This window comes from Leucopleurus acutus, assembly GCF_964270905.1.
Source record: "Leucopleurus acutus genome assembly, chromosome: 10".
Lineage (NCBI taxonomy): Eukaryota > Metazoa > Chordata > Mammalia > Artiodactyla > Delphinidae > Leucopleurus > Leucopleurus acutus.
The window spans coordinates 1,149,146-1,170,127 of NC_139153.1; the positions used below are offsets into that span (position 1 = coordinate 1,149,146).

General features: G+C 59.5%; 1 protein-coding gene across 1 annotated transcript in view; it reads left to right on the top strand.

The window, feature by feature from the left end:
• The window catches only part of CHCHD6 (coiled-coil-helix-coiled-coil-helix domain containing 6), a 126,429-nt gene that overhangs the window by 90,187 nt on the left and 15,260 nt on the right, over positions 1-20,982 (top strand). Inside the window, exon 6 of the mRNA XM_082847766.1 lies at positions 12,724-12,794. Within this exon, the coding sequence (XP_082703892.1) occupies positions 12,724-12,794 (71 nt within the window). The remainder of the gene's footprint in view (positions 1-12,723; positions 12,795-20,982) is intronic.

Here is a 20,982-nt window from a genome sequence, read left to right on the forward strand (position 1 = left end):
GGAAGATCCCACATGCCGCAGAGCGGCTGGGCCCGTGAGCCATGGCTGCTGAGCCTGCGCGTCCGGAGCCTGTGCTCCGCAACGGGAGAGGCCACAACGGTGAGAGGCCTGCGTACCGCAAAAAAAAAAAAAGAAAAAAAAAATGTGTCATGTAAACATTGATCCAGAAAAACATAGGCGTGGTCATTAATATCAGATAAAGTACTTCACAGCAAAGGAAATTACTAGACACAAAGAAGGGTGTTATATGATGATAAAAGGATCAGTCTACCAGGAAGGCATAGTAATCCTAAGTGTGTATGCACCGAAGAAGAGAGGCCTAAAACATGTGAAGCCAAAACTGATGGGGCAGAAAGAAACACACAAACCTAAAATAATAGTTTGGGGACCTCAATATCCCCTTTTCTCAGCAACTGATAGAAGTGCTAGACAGAAGGGTGTCAAGGATATAAAGGGTCTAAATGACACAACCAACCAGCAGGATCTAACTGACATATAAAGGATACTCCAACAATAGCAAAATGCATATATTTTTTAAGCACCTGTGGGACCACGATAGTCTATATCCTGGGCCCTAAAAGTAACCTTAACAAATTTGAAAGAATGGAAACCACATATCAAAATATATAGGATATAGCTTAAGCAGGGTTGAATGGGAAATTTATACCAGTGAATCCCTAAATTAGAAAAGAGGAAAAGTTTCAAATTAAAAGCTCAAGAAATTAGAAAAAGAACAGCAAAATAAACCCAAAGCAAGCAGAAGGAAGGAAATAATAAAAGATAAGAACAGAAAATATAATCATAATAGGAAAACACTGAAGAGAATTAATGAAACAAAATGCTGGTTCTCGGAACAATTGGATAAAATTGATAAACCTCCAGCAAGACTGACAAAGGTGTAGAGAAGACGCAGGTCACCCCCGTCACAGTGAAGCAGGCTGGACCCCCACAGATTCCATGGCCACTGGGAGGGAATGAAGTGACACCACTTTATGCTCATAAATTCCACAGCATAGAAGAAATGGACCAGCTCTTCGAAAGCCACAAACTGCTAAAACTCAGCCAAGATGAAACTGATAAACAGAAAAGTCCTGTAACTACTGAAGAAATGGACTTCATGACTTTAAGACTCCAGGAGAAGAAATCTCGAGGCCCAAACGGCACCTCTGGAGATTTCTACCAAACAGTTCAAAAAGAATTAAAACCAATTTTACGCAATCTCTTCTAGAAAATAGAAGCTCAGGGGAAACTTCCCAACTCATTTTATGAGGCCAGTATTATTCAGTACTTTGTCAGACAAGCAGTGTTACCAAACCAAAGACAAGAGAAAACTACAATGTCTCTCGTGAAGTTAGACACAAACATCCTCAACAAAATATTTGCAAACCAAATCCAGCCATGTATGAAAAGAATTACACAGTATGTGCGTATACACCATGTTATGCAAAGTGGGGTTTATTCTGGGTGTGCAAGGCTGGGTCAGTGTCTGAAAATCAATGAAATCTGTTACATCAACATGCTAAGGGAAAAAACATATGATCATACTAATTGATACAGAGAAGTATTGGACAGAAATCTACTCCCATTCATGATAAACACTCTTGGAAAAACAGGAATAGAAGGGAACTACCTTAACTTGTTAAAGAGCATGTACCAGAACCGCCGACACCAGAGATACGGATGAGATTCTGAACGCCCCCCGCCCCACCATGGCAACAAGGTGGCCGTCACCACTTTCACTTAAAGCAGGGTTAGAGTTACGCCACCAGTGAGACACTAGCCTCTGCAGTAAGAGAAGAAAGAGAAATGAAAGGCTGTGGATTAGAAAGGAAGAAATAAAACCGTCCCTGTTTGCATAGGATACGATCATCTGCATAGATGACCTAAGGAATCCAAGAAAAAAGAAAAGGAAACCCCAGGACTAATAAAGGCTTTTAACCAGGTCACCAGACACAAGACCCGCACACGAAAATCAACTGCATTACAGATTGCTATGTACTAACAACATCTGGTACTGAGATTAAAAGCACCAAAAGCAGGATCCATAAAAGGAAAAAACGTTACAATGGACCTCGTCAAAATTAAAGACTTTCGTTCTGTGGAAGGCCCTGTGAGGAAGATGAAAAGGGGAGCTACAGACGGGGAAAGAAATATCTACAAACCACACACCAAGCAAAGGACTGGTGTCTAGAACATAGAAAATACTGTCACAATGCACCAGCAAAACATAAGTAAGTAAAAACCAACAATCCAATTAGAAAAATCCACCAAGGGGATATGCAGATGGCAGATAAGCACATGAGAAGACATTCACCATCATTAGCTATTGGATATGCAAATTAGACCTGCAGTTAGACGTCGCTGCGTACCTACTGGGGTGGCTAACATCTTATCTTGTGAAAAAGTGAGGAGCGTTCAGAACGTGGTGAGGGCATGTGCGTCTAAACGGGACCCAGGAGACGGCCTGAAAGAGGTCCCACGAGCCGAGTTCGGACACCTTGTCTGCGCGACACGATAATGATGACAGAAATGGATGATAACACGTTGGATTTTAAAAAGAGAATCTAAGTCCAAACTGACATAAAAACATACAGGATCAAAAGGAGGAAAGGAGAGGAAAACTGTCTTTACGAAGGAACAACAGCTAATAAATGTGGCGAGAACGATAGACAGTCACCCATTTGCCACTGTTGTAATAATAATCAATTCAGCGAAAACCATGACTGTTGGGAAGCAGGGTAATCATGCTCTTACAGCATCGCTCTTCAGGTCACGTGTTTGTTGTCAAGGGAAAGGGTGTGGTCGCAGGTCTACGTTCCTACATAGCAAATCACCTCGAAACTCAGAGGCATCAAGCAGCCGTTGGTTAGGGTCACGGGCTCTGAGCGTCGGGGGCTCAGACAGGACACGGGAACAGCTCGGCTCTGTTTCCTGAAGTCAGGGGCCTTGCCGGGGCCATATGGTGGCTGGGGGCTGGAACCATCTGGACCCTTCTCCCCCCCACCCCTGGCAGTTGATGTGGCCGTGCTGGGGCTTCGCTGGACTGTTGGCCGAATCATTTACGTGTCCCTTCCGGGTGGGCCGTTCCAGGCTTCCTCCCAGAGAGCGAGGCGCCAGTGTGCCGGGTGTTCACGATCCCACCTCCAAAGCCATGTGATGTCACTCTGAAGCAGCCGCAAAGTAACCAGGGTCAGAGGAGGAGTGTCCCGTGACCTCATACACTGACGTGTCGATGGGGGACACGGCTGCACGGCCGCCTCACCTCTGCCATTTCTCCGCCAGGAATTTTAACCTGAATCTAATCATGACAAAACAAGTGTTCCAACTGAGGGACATTCTCTGAAACAACTGTCCTGGCTTCGTGAAACATATCAATGTCCTGAAAGGCCAAGCGGGGGTGGGAGCAGGTTAGACTGAAGGGCGGGCAGGGCCATGTCGGCCAGGCACGACCTGTGACCCTCGCCTGCGTCCCGGAGTGGGGGCGTTTCCTGGGGCAGTTGGAAACAGTCAGATACAGATTATGTATTAGAAAATTATCCTGTTGACGTGAAGGGTCCCGACTGTGGTAGTTGTTTAGTGTTTACTCAGAGGATCAGAGTTAATTTGCTCTTGGGAGATGCAGCTGAAGTGTTCGGGAGCCAAAGGTCATGATGACTAAAATGTCGATAGGTCAAGTGGCTTCAGCCAGAAAGAGCGTGTGAGTGGGTGGATGGGCAGAGCCCCAGCGAGCGGTGAGTCCAGGTGATGCGCACCTGGTGACTGTCACACTCTTCTCCAAGGTGCGAGGTTTGAACGCAGGGCTGGAATAAGCCTGTGCCACACTCTCCTCCTGAGCAGCAGAAGTAAGGTTTCCAGGAGGATGGAAGGAAACAGGAGGATGTTAAAGGAAGAAGGGGAAGAAAAGGCAGCTGCAGGGCTGCTCTTTGCAGGAGGGTCGAGGTTCCTTCAGGTGCAAAACTTCACCCTTTCAGCAGAGCGGCCTGGGCGGGATCAGCGGGCGGGGAGGAGTGGCTGCGTGGCATCTTCCAGAAGGGCGGTCCTGGGGGAAGCAGAGGGCATCAGGCTGGACCGAAGGGCCCTGGGCATGGCCCCGGAGGCCGGGCATCAGTGCTGAGTCAGAGCAGAGAGGGAGGGCAGTGGGGCCTGCCCTGGGCTCCATGCCCCCCTTGCTCCCCCGACGGTACCTGCGGGTGGCGGGAAGGGACGTGACCTGGCTTGGCCACCCCAGCCCGAGGCTTGGGGTTGGTGGGGGGACAAGAGCCGCCCCTGCCGCCTGCCAGCCGCTGGCCTGGGGCCGTTCTACCTTCTGCGCCCGGAGCTCGTGCCGGGAGCTGCCGGGCCCCAGGGCTGTGGCCGGTGGACTCAGCTCCCTGGGAGAACAGAGTGCCTGGGGGTCCAGGTCCTGGAGCCCCCCCCCCCCCCCCCGCCGTCAGCTGCCGCCGCCTTGGGGTCCTGCAGCCTTGGGGTCCCGCTGCCGTGAACACTGACCCCCCCTTGCTCCCGATCCGTGGTTCCAGAAGCTGGTAGGTTAATTTCCTCAACAGATCACTTGTTGGTAATAATAGTGGTCACAACAGCTCCCGTTCTTTCAGCACTGACTGCTGCCCCCGAGGGTGACACGTCAGGAATTGTCTCCCCCGGTGGCTGTGAGGGGGTGTCACTCCCCCCCACGCAGCAGCAAATGTCCCCAGTAGCTGTGCTGGCCTCTGTCCCTCCTCGTGCAGATGGCCCCCTGACCCCTGAGGGCGGCTGCCGTGTGCGGCTCAGGCCAGAGGACGATCTTTTTAAATGCACCTTACTTATTTCTGGTGTTTTTATTCGTTTATTCTTGGTCTTCTCCCACTCCTCTGAGCACAGCCCAGCACCACCCGACTCCAAGCCTGTTTCATTTAGGAGCTCGTGCTTACGAGCTGTCTCTACAGCCCATGAGCTGTTGGGCTCTATTTGCGGGTATGAGAATAGGACCTTTTAAAAAATCCCCTTTTGCAGCCCCCAGACTTTAGGCTTCCGTGAGAACCTGTGCGGATTTCTTCGGTGCTGTGACACTTCCTGTCTGCATTTGCACAGCCCGGAGAGCAAACACGTACCGGTGGTTCAGGTGTGTGTTCGTTCATGTCTCAGCTCATCAAGGTATTCGTTCTGTAGAAGGACCAAAACCCTCATTTGCATCTGTTCGTCTCTTTGTGTCAAGCGCCTGGACTAATCCTTCCACGGAGGAGGCTCTGGGCAGACACGCCCGGTGGGTCCAGCTCCCAGCCTCAGGCTCTGCCTGCAGGACAAACAACGTGAACTGTGTAACGGCACTTGGGGACTGGCGTGCAGTAGGGGCTCGTCACAGGCGAATTCCCTCTCCTGTAGGTGAAGTCAAAAAGAAAAGAACTCTTTTCCCAGAGTCTCTTAGAACCTTTAGTAAGCACTTAGCAAGAACCTTTACGGTACTCGAGTTGAGTTAGTCATTTTTGCAATAAAGGAGAGAATTATTTTTAATTTAGGTAATTTGTACCTCATATACATTGAGCTATATTATCCCCGCAAAGCCTGCTGTCTACCAACATTTTGAAACTGTTCTAAAATTAGAAGTTGGAATCAGAGGAGGTGACGACCGTGAAGAAAAGTCACCTGTGTTTAGGAGAAGCAAAAGGTCTGGCATTTCCGCAGGACTGACAACGGTGCCGAACGTGTTTCCAATTACTTTGGAAGCCAAGGGGGCCCGTGAGACGGGGGTGCGACGGTCGCCAGACTTCCCCTTTTCCTCTTCCTTTTTTTCAGCCCTCTTTCCTCCTTTGATTTTCTTTGAAAACTTCTCAAACCACAAAGTATCAAGCAGCTAGGACACTTAATACAAAGGACCACATTTTAGTGTCCCGCTGTAGTTTCTAATTTTGAAATAAAAGATTTCCCAGCTCTTTGTGGAGCAGGGGCCACAGGCGGAGGCACAGGCTGGTCAGTGACAAAGCAGGCGTAACCTCAGGGTTTCTGGGACCTGGAGCAGCGTTTCCCACCTTGGGTGCCCAGGGAACCCCCGGATCTTCCTTAAACACCGACGCTGGGGCCCCACCCCGGACCACCCAGCGGCCTACGGGCTGGGCTCAGGCGGCCCCGTGGCTCCAGGGTTGAGGGCCACAGCGAGCTGCCCGCGGGTGCGAGGCCTCGGGGACGCGTGAGGACAGCGGGAGCCGCGGAGGGATTTTAGGAAACGGCTGTGGTGCCCGTGGGGGCCCTGCTTTCGTGCACCTGCGCCCCCCAGGTGTCCCAGGCACTCAGGTCCCCTGGGAGCTCGTGCTCGGTGGCGCCGGTGAGGCCTGGAGCGGTCCGCCCGTGCCGGACAAGCCGGCGGTGCTGCCGCCGCGGGTCCCCGACCTTCCCCGGATGGGCCGGGCCGCGTGGGCCGCACGCCCGACTGGCCAGAGGGCGGGGAGGCTTTCGGCTTTCGGGGGCGGGGCTGGGGGACGAGGTTCTGGGAAGCGGGGCGTCCAGCCTGTGGCTTCCTCCGGGAGCGCCCTCTGGTCCCAGGGCCGAGTCTCAGTGCTGAGGACCTGTGCCTGCGGAGCCTGCCTCCCGGGGCGCCTGGTCAACACCCCTGTGGCCTGAGTCACTGCCCGCGGGGGGCGGTCCTGAGACCTTGACTCTGGGGCCCTTTGCTCGGGATCGGGTTACCGGTAAGTCACAAAGGTGGAGTTAAAATTCATGTCCCTTCATTTTTAAAATTCCTTTCTATTTTCTATTGTGCTCTGTATTTTGTTTTCACAATCTAGATATTCAAGTAGCCAAACGTGTGTCTGGAAGAGTAAACACCAGCTAACCAGCGCACAAGGCCTGGCTGGCTGCCTTGTGAGGGCTGTGCTGCCCGCCTGGCCCCTTCCTCTGCACTCTCCGCAGCCCCCCTCCCCCGCCCCCCCCAGGAGCTGACCCCGGTCCTGACCCCCCCGACTCTGAGGGCGCAGTCAGTGGTCCCTCCAGAATGGAGATCAGACCGCATTGTCCCCTGTCCAGCCCCCGGCTTCCTGCCAGCCCTGAAGCAGGCCCTGTGTGAGGTGGCCGGGCCCCGGTCCAGCCATCAGCTGACCGACTTCCAGCCACACTGCCCTGCTTTTCCAAGAGCGCGCCGCGGTGGTCCCAGCCTAAGCCTCCCCCGAACCTCGTTTCCCTCTTCATGTCCTTCAGGTATCCACCCACGCTGTCCGCAGCGCGGCCTTCCTGGCTGTGCCTTACCCCTACCCTGCCGTGTCTTTTTGGCACTGGTTCCTGAGTAGAATTGTTGTTTTGCCGGAACCTGGCGGCTAGCTCTGCGAAGGCCAGGGCTGCACCTCTCTCGTTTACTGCTGTAAACAGTAGGCACTCATAAATGAGAGGAAGAAACAGAGGAGCCACGGCCTGCTGGTCACTGCCTCCTCGGAGCCCCAGAGATGGCCCATCGCTGCCCGAGGGACCCGGGACCTGGCGGGGGTGGGCGAAGGCAGAGGCACCCTGGCCCTGGGGAAAGACTCCTGTTTGTGCCCGGCTGCAGCCTCCGATGTCTCTGGGGTCGAGAAGCGGCCATCTGCCCACAGCAGGAACTCAGGCTGGGAAACAGGCCTGGTGGGGGCAGCTGTCCTGGAATTTCAAGAATTAGAGGCTGTGGAGAAGGTTCACCTGAGGTTGGAGCCTAAGTTCATTGTGGGGTCTCCTGGGCCTAGGGGTGGACACGGCAGGTGGGTTGGATCAGCCAGGCCTGGAGTGTGACCGGGTGCAGAGGTACCTGGGTGAGAGCTGAGGGTCGCAGGGTGTGATGGGAGGGGCTGGAAGCAGGGCCCAGGGAGGGCAAAGCAGGGGACCAGGGAGGGAGCGGAAGTGAGGACAGGAGGGTGTGGGAGGGGTGGAGGGTAAAGGCGTGGTCAGTGGGGTTAGAGGGCAGGCGTGCCACGTGGGGCCTTCCGGGGGGGTGGGGTAGAGGGGGGATCACAGGCGGGACTGTCCTGGGGGTGCTTGAGGACCCTAGGTAGGGCTGTCAGGTTGCAGTTGGGATCCCAGGTAAGGCTCTCCTGGAGGGTGGGAGGCCCTGGGTGTGGCCCTGGGGGAGGTGGCCGTGGATGAGTTTGGACGGTGTGCCTGGGGATGAGGAAACGGTGGAGGGAAGGGACCCCGGGGTTGAAAGGATCTCAGTGGACATCCCTGAGGGCAGGCAGTGGGGGCAGGATTGGCCCTTACCCATCCTGGGTGAGTGCCGGAGCAAGTCTGGAAAGGGGTGTCTTCTCCACTCAGCAGAGTAGGGCATAGCCGGCCAGCTTCACTTGGTCATTTTTAGCAATAACACTGGCTGAAAGGGCAGCGCCAGGGGGTCGGGGGAAGGAGCAGAGCGAGGGAGGAGTGGGGTCGGGGTGGGGTCTGGCGACTGGGGAGGGGGCCGGCACCAACGCGCGGGAGGGGCAAAGATGCTGAACCGGCTTCACGAAGAGCCAGCTGTTCAGTCCCTCAACAAAACGGAATTTCTGTCCCTTCACCTACTGTGTCACCGACTGCACGCCCAGCAGCTTTCAAAGCTTTATGTTGACTGTTCGGACTTCTTACAGTTCTCCACGTGCCCTTGCGTTCCCGTGGGCTTGGAGAGCCTTTGGTAACTAGGCTGGTGAGTGTTCCGTACCCCCGATGACTGCCTGGACGTGTTGAAGCGCCGCAGGGTCTGGGGTCTCCCATCCTCACTCTGCTCCCTGCAGATTCTGGTGCTTCCTTGAGCCCCGGCCCCGGCTCCGACAGCTGCACGGATTTTGCTGGAACTCTCCCGGCTCTGGGCCTTCAGGTGCCTCTAGGCACAACCGTGTGTCTGCTCTGAGCCCGGTCTGTGTGGCCCTCGGTATGTTGGATCCCTTGCCGGAGGCATGCGCGTATGGGAAGCTGCTGGGTCGGCTCTGGGGCCTGCCTCTTTCCCTCGAGGTTCTGGCCCCTGGGCGGGATCGTCTGCCTCTGACCATCTGTCTGCACCCGGCAGAGGGATAGACATTCCTACCGGAAGCATAGCTCTGGGTGTGAAGGGCCAGTCTGGTGACTGGTCCCAGCCACAGCGCCTGGCATGGGGGTCCACTTGAACCCCGTGGGCCCTGTGTCCCCGGTTGATGGTTCAGTGCTCACGGCCGCGGAGCACAACCAGTGACTGTCTCTCTCACACATTCCCGAAGTGTTTGCTGAGCTGCTCTCACTTGGGGGAGGGGTCCAAGCTCGCGATCCTCATGTGGCCCCTGCGGCCTCTCTGGGCCTGGCCCCCAGCCTGCTCTTCGTCCCCGCCCGGTCTGCGAGCTCCCGGTGGGGCTGCGTCCACGGAGCGGCAGCTCAGAGACTTCCATTGACCAGACAGACGCCGCGTCCTGCTCACGCTTTTGATCTGCCCTAGCGGATCTGCGCCTGCTCCCCTTTTTCAGCCACTCCTGGTGGGGCCGCTCTGTGCCGGCAGCGCCGGCGGCTCTGGGGATAGGTCAGGCAGAGGGGCTGAGAACCCTTCCCATGGTGGAGCGCGCCTCCTCCAGGAGATGCCCCTCTCTTTCCCTTGGCTGACGCGCATTTGGGTGTTAAGCTTTTAAGACATTTTTTGTTTCCTCTGTGCCTGACCCCACCAGCTCTAAGCGTTTTATATGTGCCATTTCAGCGGCATTTTGTAGCAATTCCCACGACGCTGTATGGAGGATGCTCTGGGACCGTCTTTATTTCACACAGAAGCCAGGGAGCCAGACGCCCCCCCCCCCCCGCGGCCTGCACCCACCCTCATGGCCCGGCGGCCTCTCACCGTTCCTGGGGCTCCCCTCCGGGCCGGCAGACCGAGCTCTGCCTTAGGGGCCCCCCCGTCCTGGCTGCGGTGGGGACGGACAGCCCGCCTCGGTCCCCAGCCTCCCCCCTCCCCCTGCCCTCTCTTTTGATCTCCAGAATCCAGGCCCTTGGAGAAATCAGACAGTATGAAATATGAAAACTGCTGGGAAGTAATTGAAGAAACACTGGGACTCTTGAAGCCTGTTGAGATAAGGCTCACACCTTCTCGCTCACGTTATTTAATTTTTAATGGCAGGCTTAATTAATCGAGATCGGGTCTTCTGGTTTCAGACTCGCTCGCAGCAGCTGGAGGGGGAGGAGGGGCCCTGAAATCGTGGGGTCTGAATCTAGGGGGGGAGAGATCACCGGTTGGGGGGAGCAGGGGGCAGCGGGGCTGCGGGGGTCACTGTGTCGTCCACGCGGCCGCCCCACGACTCCTCACACCCTGAAGAGTGGAGCCTTGCTCGGCCCCATTGCCTGCGGCCGGGCTGCCGTGGGACCTCCAGCGCTCAGCAGGGTCTCGGTGGGGGGCCCCCGGTCCTTCCAGAAGCCCCTTGGTGGAGTCTGCGAGGGCCCTGCTCTCACTGGCTGAGGCCTTCCAACGGCCCCAGGAAGCCGGGTGGGCGCGTGCGGGGGGCATTGGGGGGCAGGGGGTCGCTGGCGGTGCCTGACCTGCTCAGGCTGGCTAGATGCGCAGAGGGCGCAGCGGGGGCTGTCCTCTGAGTCATCCTGAGGCTGTAGAGGAAGCCGCGCTGGGGTTACCACCACTTCTTGGCCCGCGGGCACTTCCTGCGACTAGCCTCACCGACCACAGGTTCAGGCTGAGGTCGCAGTCAGTGCAGCCACTGACGCAGGTCTCCCCGGCCGGGCGGTGCGTGGAGGTGCAGGGTCCCGTCTGGGCTGCGGGTGCTCCCCGGGAAGGGACCGCCCGGCTGCTCTCCCAGGAGGGCAGGCCTCAGCCGCGAGGCTGTCTGCGGGAGGGGACGGGCAGCGTGGCTGGGGGCTGTGACTTCAGAAGAGGCAGTGGTGGCGTGTGGGTGGTACCCTCGTCCCGTGAGCCCGCCCCTCTCGGCGCCCCGCGGGGAGGGCTGCCCTCCTGACGGCTAGGAGACAGGGTTCGAGGGAGGAAGTGACCCAAAGAGCAGACGCCGCGTGCAGAGAGCGTTAAAACATGGACATCCCAGGGGAGCGTCTGCTCAGCGGAGAGGGCCGGGCCTGATTCACCTGTGTCCTTACTCCCTCCCCAGGGTCAGTGTTGGTTGACCATCCACTGGTTGAGGTGGAGTTGGAATCTCTTGGCTGGATCGTCAGGGCTGGACGGCTGGGCGTCAGCACGTCCCTGTGGAGGGGGGCAGCCGGGCTGGGTGGGGAGAGCCCCCGTTTATTTCATGCCTGTTGTGCGCTGGGTGTTCGCAGCTCCCATTGACCATCAGAGGGGCCTCGGCTGTCTCCCTGGTTCAGGGGTGGGGAACATGCCAGGGAGCGGCGGGGTGGCCTCAGTCTGCAGCTGGGGGTGGCAGCCCGGCAGTGGACTCGCCCCAGCACAGCCCAGAGCAGAACCCCTGCCCTTCGTGGGCTGAGCTGCGCCTCGGAACACCCTTCCGCGTCCCTCCCAGCTGGCCCTTCCCAGAGGCCGTGGTACCAGGATAGGGCTGCTGGCCTGGTTCCGCCCCCCCAACCCGGGTACAGACTCCGCCTTCGATGCCCTGCAGGTGCTTCGGGGACGTGCTCCCCGCGCCTGCCGTGGTTACCTTCCCTGCAGGTGGATGATGGGGCCCATGGGGTACGGCGCTTGCCCCGCGCGGCTCTGATCTGGGCACCTGTCACCTGTTCTGGTCCGACTGGTTCGTTCCTTTTGGGCCAGGCTCCCTGTGTACTCAGTGGAGGTGGAGTGGGAGAGCCGGGCTTGGAGGCCGACAGGCCGTGGGGTCTCCACTTCCGCGGGTCCCTTCACCTGCCTCACTGGCTGCTTGCAGGGCCTGACTGACCGGCCCCCGCGGGAGCCCTGAAGCTGCGTTTGCCCATCTGTGGTGGGAAGGGGGCTACCCCAGGCTTGTGTGGGCCCAGCAGCTCCACAGGGCATCTTGCTGGGGCGTCCGACGCCAGCCCCGTGTCGGGCTTCCTCTGGGTGGTTTCGTCCTCAAGCCTGCGTCCTTGGAGATGTTGGGTCCACCCGTGAGCCTCACGGGGCTCGGCCAGGAGCTGGTGTTGGGGGGCAGCTGTGTTCACGTTGGTCTCCTCTGGAGACGTGGCATGCGGGGTGCTGGGCCTGGGTGGCCTGAAGCCACTCGCCTTGGGGCACAAAGAAGTGGCGTGACTGACCGGAAGGATGCTGCGGTGGCCCCAGGCTCCAGCCGAGCTCTGTCCTGCTGCCGTCCCCACACTGCCGGCCCTGAGCACACACGGGGTGCCCTCGGAAGGAGGGCAGCACGTGCCTCTGGGACTGCCTGGCAGTGCTGGTGAGTGCGTGGGTCCTGGGCTGTGGTCCCGGCACCGCTGCCTGCTGTGTGGCTTCGGGCAAGTTGCTTCACATCTCTGGGCAGCAGAGTCCACGGAAAGGTGGGGTTGGACCAGACGAAGGAACGGCAAACTTCTTCTTTAAGATAGTGGCTGTCTTAGGCTGTGTGGGCCTCGCTGCCTCTGTGGACACTGTCGTAGCCCAGGAGCAGCCACAGCCGTGCGGCCACAAATCGTGGGCATGGCCGTGCGCCCATAAAACTTTACACGGCGGGGCAGGCCGGGCCGGGCCTCGCTCGTGGCGGGGGTGTGGCCCCTGAGCCAGGGGCTCCATGTGTCCTGGCGGCCGCGGCTGGTCCATGAGGAGCTGGGCCCTCCCTGCGGTCCTGGCCAGGAAGCCGGCATGTGTGGACTCAGCACGGCTGTGGGTGGGGTTGCGGCCGGAGAGAAGCTTCCGTCTGGTAACCCGTCGGGTCCGTTTTCTCGTTGCAGAATGTCGAGACGTACAGACAGTCTTCACAGCAGTTCCACAAGGCAGCCTCGAAGATGGAGGGTGCGATCAAGTAAGAGCTTCCTCCTCCTGAACTCCGCCTGCGTCTGTAAAATCTCCCTGCCCCAAGGCCTGATTGCAAGCTTCTCGAGGGGCTCAGATCCCCGCGCCGGGGGTCGGGGCAGAGCCAGCCACTCCAGGACCAGGTCCTGCGTGTCCTGTGAGCCGGGCTGGGCGCTGCGCCCAGGCCCCTGAGGGAGTCAAGAAGGGGTGCTGCTGGCCCCCCCGCCCCTGGGCGGGTTCCGGAGTGGCCTGGCCCTGAGCCTGGAGCCTCTGCGTGACACTCGGTCCGGGGGCTGTCTTGCCTCCGGAAGGACAGGGTCGGGCGGCACAGGGCTGAGCACCAGTGTTCTGTCCGCCTGTCCTGCTCCTGCGCTGGGGGCCTGGGAGCCGAGCGTCAGGAACAGGGGTGCGGCAGCCTGTCCGCTGCAGACGCGCCTGTTGCTTCGGATGCAGGTCCAGGAAGGTCTGCAGGGGCCCCGTGGGGAAGGGAGAGCCGGTCCCTTGTGTGCAGGTGTCCCTGGGGACCCGTCGACCTTTGTCAATCAGCTGGGGCCCCCGTGCCTGCCCCTCCCCCCCCCCGGCCCAGTGCAGGGGGGACCAGCTTGGCTCTGCCACCTCGAGGTGACGGCGTATGGAGGTTTGGGGGACCAGGGGTGAGAGGCCGCTGCTGAAAGCCGTGGGGGTGCCCGGAGGGGGCACATCCCGTCCAGACCTGGCGCCGCAGGGACCCCCGAAGCCGGGGAGGTGCTGCGGGTCCTGGTCGAGCTGACTGAAGGGAGGGTGTGGGGAGGAGAATCTTCTCTTGCAGTTCAGCCCTGGGGCAGTGACGGGAGCTGGGAGCGGGACCCTCCCACTCCCCGGGGAGCGACGGAGACCTGGGACCCCAAGGACGGAGCGTTCTCGCTGCCCCGGTGGGGTCCCCACCTCTCCCAGGTGAGATTCCGGCTCACCGGAATCACAGGCAGTGGGTGACAGGGAGAGGTTGGGTGACAGCCACCCAGGAATGTGACCCCCAGAAGTGGGCAGCGCCCGCCCTCTTTCCCTGGATCTCAACCTACCTGCAGGGGAAGGAGCTGGAGAGCTGCCAGGGCTCTGCCGTCAGTGCTGCCGCGTTGTGTCACCCACCATGTGGCCCCATCCTGAGGGGGGACTCGGGCGGATTTGACTGTCACCTCCTTTTTCATTCTCGTGCCCTCTGAAGGCAGAGGCGGGTGGCGTGTGTGGTGCAGGGGGGACTCTGTCTGTTCACGGCATCCTGGACGGCGCTCCCTGTAGAGCGTGTGCCTGAAGGGTCGGTGCCCCTCGTCTGCTGTCGGTGGTTCCATGGCGTGTGTGGTGTAGGGGGGACTCTGTCTGCTCACGGCATCCTGGACGGTGCTCCCTGTAGAGCGTGTGACTGAGGGGTCGGTGCCCCTCGTCTGCTGTTGGGCGGCTCCCTCACCTGCCCACAGCCGCGCCTGGACGTGCGGCGGCATCCTGGACGGCGCTTCCTGTAGAGTGTGTGACTGAAGGGTCGGTGCCCCTCGTCTGCTGTTGGGCGGCTCCCTCACCTGCCCGCAGCCGCGCCTGGACGTGGGGGGCCGAGCCCAGCTTTGACAGCTTCGGGGCCTCTGGGCCTCACTGTTTGTCTCGGCGGCTTTGCTGTCCCGTGGAGGCCCCTGTGGACACACCTGGACTCAGACCTCGGCCCTGCCTCCTGCTGGGTTTCCTGTCTGCAGGTGAGACCCCCGTGGACGGTGGACCTGGGGGTGGGCCCAGGTCCACGGTGGGCCGTCAGTGGCTGCTGCCGTGCCTGCGTGACAGAGGTTAGTGATGGTGGTCGTTTATTCAGTCGTCCCTTCACCACACCTAGCATGGCATGGCGTGGAACAGATTTAATATGTAAACTGAGTTCACTAAGAAAGCTGTTGTGGGCTTCCCTGGTGGCGCAGTGGTTGAGAGTCCGCCTGCCGATGCAGGGGACGCGGGTTCGTGCCCCGGTCCGGGAAGATCCCACATGCCGCGGAGCGGCTGGGCCCGTGAGCCATGGCCGCTGAGCCTGCGTGTCCGGAGCCTGTGCTCCGCAACGGGAGGGGCCACAACAGTGAGAGGCCTGCGTACCGCGATGAAGAGTGGCCCCCACTCACCACAACTAGAGAAAGCCCTCGCACAGAAACGAAGACCCAACACAGCCAAAAGTAAATAAATAAATTCATTAAAACAAAACAAAGCAAAACAAAAAACTAACTGCACAGAAACCATTTGCCCAAACAATGGCTGATGGCGGTGATGAGCCGTGAAAGACAGCGAGTGAAGAAGCCCAGTCTGAGGCCCCGACCCAGACCCCAGATCCGGGCGGGCACGGGGTGGGGGTGTCCTACACTGAAACTGACTCCTCAGGACCCGAGACGCGGGCCAGAGCAAGCAAGGACGGAGAGGGGGCTTCTCCAAAGGAGGCCAGCAGGTGCGGGGGCCCCGGGCAGGAGGCGATTAGCATGTTCAGGGCCTTGGCGTTGGGCTGCTGGGGGCGTGGATGAGGGGGCTGGGCAGAAGCCAGAGCCCCGGACGTTGGAGCCAGGCCCAGCCTGCCCTCTCTCCCGATATATGCATTTGAACTATGAATGCTTGAACGTATTAATTGTAGCTATTTTGAAGTCATCTGCAGGTCTGTTTCTGTTGCCTGTTTTTTCCTCGTGGTTCTGTTTCTCCGTGTGCCTGGTAATTCTTGATTGAATGCCAGGCATTATAGAGAAGGTACAGAGGCTTCCCCAGAGGTGCTCACCCCCTTCCTGGATGGGCCAGTGTCAAGGCAGGTCACGTAAACCCTGATGGACTGAGCTGACTGGGTCCTGCCTGCAGTCTTGGTGGAGCTCAGGCTTCTTGACTGACCCCTGTCCCTAGGGTCTGGCTGTCCAGGGCTCCTTGTTCTTGGCGAGCTCGAAAGCCCTATGTTTGCCTCCTCAACTCTATGAAACTTCTGAGAATTCTACTCCGCCCTTCAGTGGCTTTTTACTTAGGTTCTGAGTTTCCTGCCATGAGGCTTCCTGAGCTCAAGGATCTGAAGAATGCTTTAAAGGAGGAAGACCCCTGAGTGTGCCTCCCTTCTCCCTGGAGTCCCGATGCCTTGAGTCCCAGCCATGCTGTGCCTCTACTGTCCCGAGAGAGCTCCAGAGACCCTGCTGGCTTCTCTGCCTTTTAGCAGAAGCTGTTTGCCCAGCACCAAGAATTGGCGAAAACTCAGGGGGCTGGCGGGGAGGCAGCTCCAGGAATGAACGCTCACCTCCAGGTTCCCTTCTCCTCATAGCCTTGGCCATCGAGTCCTGCTTCGTCTTGTCCTTAGAAGCCTTCACACAGATGTTTAAAGTCCAACTTTAAATTTTTTTTCCTGGAGGAGAGCGTAGTTCTTCCACCAGCTACTCCCCCGTGGCTGGGGGAGGAAGGGGTTAGAGTTTGCCAAGCAGAAAACAGCGCCGTGGGTCACATTGGCCGTGTTAGACGCTGACGGACGGTGACCCTCCCAACTTCACGCTGGCCTCTCGAGCTTTCCTGAGGCTGCCAGGCCCAGTGTACCCTCGGGGGTCAGCAAGCACTTGGCCTTAGGAGGAGCATATGGGCGGCGAGGCCAACACCACAGGCTGGGGCTCTGGCTTCGGAAGGATTCCATTGTTGGGGCAGAAGCAAGTAACCCAGGACGCACGCACGCACGCACGCACGCATGCATGCACATACCCTCTACCTCACAACAGCACGGAAGGCGGAATTGCTCAGGTTTCCTGAAGGAAGAGATTAAGACCCCGGGGAACATCCTGCATTTATTGTCACATCTAGTTTTTATGATAACCTCTGTCCTCTTCCTGGGGGAGTCGTCCAGAGCTGCTCTCGGCTCGCCCCTGGCAGGAAACTCGTACGGCCCCCGGCCCCGCAGAGGGCGGCCCTCAAAGAGGCCAGCACAGGGGAGCCGAAAGACGCAGGTTATTAACTGTTTCCTGGGACCGAGCCACCGTGCTGCAGGGACTGCGACCAGAGAGGTCTGGTCCGCGAGGACACAGCTGCTGGGCTGCCCACCTCACCTGGGCCGGGCTCCTGCCTGACGCGGGCCCAGCTGAGGGAGGGGCTGGTGTTCAGGTGTGTGAGCTTCCCCGTCTGCATCTGTCAGGGACCTAATGATGGAACGGTGATTGTCTGTGGAGACGGTGCTTGTGGGCTTGAATCCTGAATGAGACGGGTTCAAACATCCTCTAGTGCAGGTGCTGCTGTAGTAGCCTGAATTCAGAGGATGTTTCTGTCTCTGACTTCCTTACCTTACCTAACCTGTTAAAAGGAGCGTCGTCTGTTCAGAAATTTACCAAAACACGTGGTTTAAACGGGTGTACCTGGCTCTTTGAGAGGTTGACAAATCAAAACCCATTGAATAATTCATTCAGAAGACAGAGTGCAGGTAATCCGTTTCTTTAAGGGTATCACGTGCGGCGGCTGTGCTGGAGCCTGTGTGGTTCAGGGTCTCCTGGTGTGAAGTGCGTGGCAGGGGCCGAAGCCGCGTCCGGCGCCTTGCGGGCTCGCTTCCTGGACTGGGAAACGGGGCGGGGATGGTGCCTCTTTTGCTCAGGCTCCTGCGAGGGCCGAGTGGTCCCCACGGGTGCTCAGGACCCACGGCAGGGGTAGCGCGGGATCCGAACCAGGTCCGATGGGGTCCAGACCTGCTCCTTCCTCCTGGGCCACGGTGCCCACTCACAGACGTCCGGCAGAGACGTCGCTGCAGGCTGGCAGGCTGACTGGCTCCCATGGCCCGCGGACCATGGGAGCCACCAGGTTCTCTGGGCAGAGCCTCCTTGTGATCTGCTCGTGACTGGCCTCGAGCGGGGAGGCTCCCCCTTCAGGGCCTCTCCCTGTCGCCTGCCCCGGCCCGGGCCACATCCACAGAGACGGCTGGGTGTGTTTGCCATGTGACTCGCTGCCCCCGTAGGGCTCTCCGTCGTCGCTTCTCTCTGCAGACAGGACTAGGTGGCGGTGACCTGGGCCCTCTCCCATGGCTGGTGCCACGTGTCAGGGCGCACGGACACATCTCCCCAGGCGGCACCGCCCTCTGGGATCGCCGGGGTGGACCTGGGGCCGAGACCCCTGCTGGGCGCCCCTTCTGTCCCCGCACCGTGCTCCACTGGCCCTCAGGCTTCTGCGGGCAGGAGCCGTGTTTGCCGCTTTGTGTCCCGGGCCCCGGACCGTAGCACCCGCATGGTATATTCGGTGTGATCATTGCTTCACCACCGCGTGAATGACGCCCTCCCGGGCAGAGGCCGCGGGGCTTCCCGGCTGATTCGGCTCTGCCGTCAGGGCCGTGTGGGCAGAGACCCGGGCGCGGTGCCGGAGAAAGCAGGGACCTGCGTGGGGGGAAGCAGGTGTCAAGGGGTGCGGCTGAAAGGGCGGCCTGGTCGCAGGTGTGAAGGGCCTTCTGTGCGTGTGAGAGAATTGGAATGCGTCCTGCAGGCAGCGGCAAGCCGTGAGAAAGCTTGTAAGGGATTCGTGTTTTAGAAAGATGCCTGGCAGCATCTGGGAGAGGCTGAGACGGCGCCAGTGCTGAGGTGGAGGTGGGGAGCCCACGTGGGACCCGCTTTGGCACCGCCAGCCGGCGACTCTCCCTCTTGGCAGACACACGAGGCCCCTGCACATGAGCTGGGCCCCCGGCACACAAACGGTCAGTTATGCAACGCGTTGCGAGGGGGATACAGTAGGACAGCGGGCGGAGGGGGGCTGAGACTCTGGGGACTGTCCCTGACTCCGGAGCAGAACCGAGAGATGAGAAGGGGCCGTGCAGACCCCCAGGCTAGGGCGCCACGAGGGAGGCCAGGGTCCAGCAGGAAGGAGACTCCTGACCGGGCACAGCGTCTGGGGGCCCCCAGCCAGGAGGGGCAGGGGAGCCTCCTGAGGACCGCAGGTGGTGGGCTCAGAGCCTGTCCTGCGGGCTGTGAGGTCCCCGGCGGACCCCACCCCACGTGGCCGCAGCCCCCAGGGGCCGCTGGCCTCCGCCCGGTGCCTTCTTACTGCTCAGAGACCTGTGACTCAGGAAGCTGGGCTCAGAGACGACAGTCTGTTAATCCCTCCCCTCGACAAAGACGAGACGGCCCTGCATCCCAGCTCTGTTAATGACTCGCTTCGGCAGTAAAGCCACTGTCCCGAAAGGCTCCGTTCTTTGTGCCACGTTCGTTTTTCTTGGAGTGTCACGTTTTAGATCAGCCTCTGGGGCTTAGATGCTGTTACAGTGGAGGAATCTTCCCTTTTCAGTCAGTGAAGGGGTTACCACTGAGCAGCGTCATCCTTGGGCTTATTCTTCCAATTGGGTCTGTTGCCTCCCTGTTCCGCTTCCCGAGAGAAAGCCCTGCTTAGGGTCCCGCGTGCTCATCTGTGCCAGCACCGCACGCCCTGTCCTCCCGAGAGGCAGCCCTGCCGAGGGCTCGGGACAGTCGAGCGGTCATTGTGTAGGTCTCAGAGCCCCTCAGATCCGGGCCCCGTGGACCGGGCTCCCGTCCCTCGTCGGCGACAAGGGCAGGGCTCTGCTGACCTCCCGGGACGCCGCACCGTCTCCGGGTGCCAGGTGCTGCAGGACCAGGGCGGGGGCTCCAGGAAGGGTGATCTCTGCAGCCTCTGCCAGCACATCCGTGAGAGGTTCGTGGTTACGTGTTAGCATCCCGGCAGCCTCCAGACCCCTGGAGGAAAGGCTGCAGGGTCTGAAGGGGCGGGGGCTCCACCCACCCCACCCAGGAGCTCTCTGTCCTGAGGGTCCACCTCCGGAGAAGCGGCGTGTGTGGTACGGGCTGGCCACGTGCCACCCTGGGGCTTCCCTTGCCCCCACTGCACGGCTGTGGGTCCAGGCTGGAGTGGATCCTGGTTGTATCGTCCAGGACAGGCCCTGTGTTCCTGGTGAGGTCAGACCGCAGAGAATCGAGAGCCACTACCCCAAGGCTTCTCCACAGTCCAGTCTCCGGGAAGCTGAGGGTGCAGACGCTGGGCCGTGATTCCTAGGAACTCTTTAAAGTGTCCCCAGACCATCACTCCCGCTGTTGCCCCCTGCCCCCACCCAACACACGCACAAATGAGGGGAGGCCGTGAGCCACCGTGTGGAGGCACCCCCGAAACCACAGGGCCCGTGGACAGCGCCTCGCTGGCCGCAGCGCCGTCCTAGCTCGCTGCCACCGCCTGGTCAGCTGGACCGCACTGACGGTCCATGCCGCGCTTCCGGCAGACCGAGCCCCAGCTCCTGCGAGACGCTCCTGGCGCGGTCGTGGCGCTCTGACTCCGGCCGTCCCAGTCTTCTGTGAATTTCCCGCGGTGGATGGACCGCCGTTCAGGCGTCTCGTGAGGACAGTTGTCCCACTGCCCAGGAGTTTCGCCTGGGCTGACACACGGTTTCCCTCCCCACCTGTCCTGCAGGCGGCCCGACCGGTGAATTGGCTCATAGCCGTCACCTCGGGGTCCTTGGCCCCGGCAGGGCTGGCACTGTCCCCTAGGGCATCACTGTCACAGCCCTGCTTTTGTCAGAGCTGCGCTGAGGGGGTGTGCTGCCCCCTTCTTTCCTTTGACATTGTCTCCTTCGTCAGGTGAACGAGCTTCTACCTCAGGCAGGTACGAATTTCTAAATATGGGTTAGAAATATAAAATGGTTTAAAAGTAAAAAAATACGGTCACCTCGGTCCTAGATGAGAAAAATGTGTTTATGACACATGGTTCCTTGTTTGAAGGACACGACTGCTCAGATCTGGGAGTCGTTTTGGGAAGAGCGTGTATCTTGAACGTGGCTCTGGGGTTCCCAGGTGACTGCATGTCCCCCACCGTGTCCTGGGTGATGCAGGATGCTAGCCGCAGCCGTCGGCGCTGTTTCCGCCTGGATCTTGGTTTCTGGTGGCAGGACGGCAGTGTTGGCGTGAAGCAGAGGGGGCCCTGGTCTCCCTGTGATGCCCCTTCCCCTGTGCCTCTCACTCTTCAGAGCCCCCCTCCCTCCGTCCAGGGACCGGGCATTGAGGCCCGGCACAGCCTGTGCCACGCTGACCACTAGGTGATCTTGAGCCAGGTATGAGCACTCCCGGGCAGGCAGCCCCATCCGCCCTGACCCAGTCTCACGATGTCAAGTCCTCCAGACACTGACCTACAGGGTAACTAGTCCTCAGGGCCCCGGCTGAGATCCCAGAAGGAGGGCAACACCGCGCGGTGAAACCAGGTGCGGCCACGTC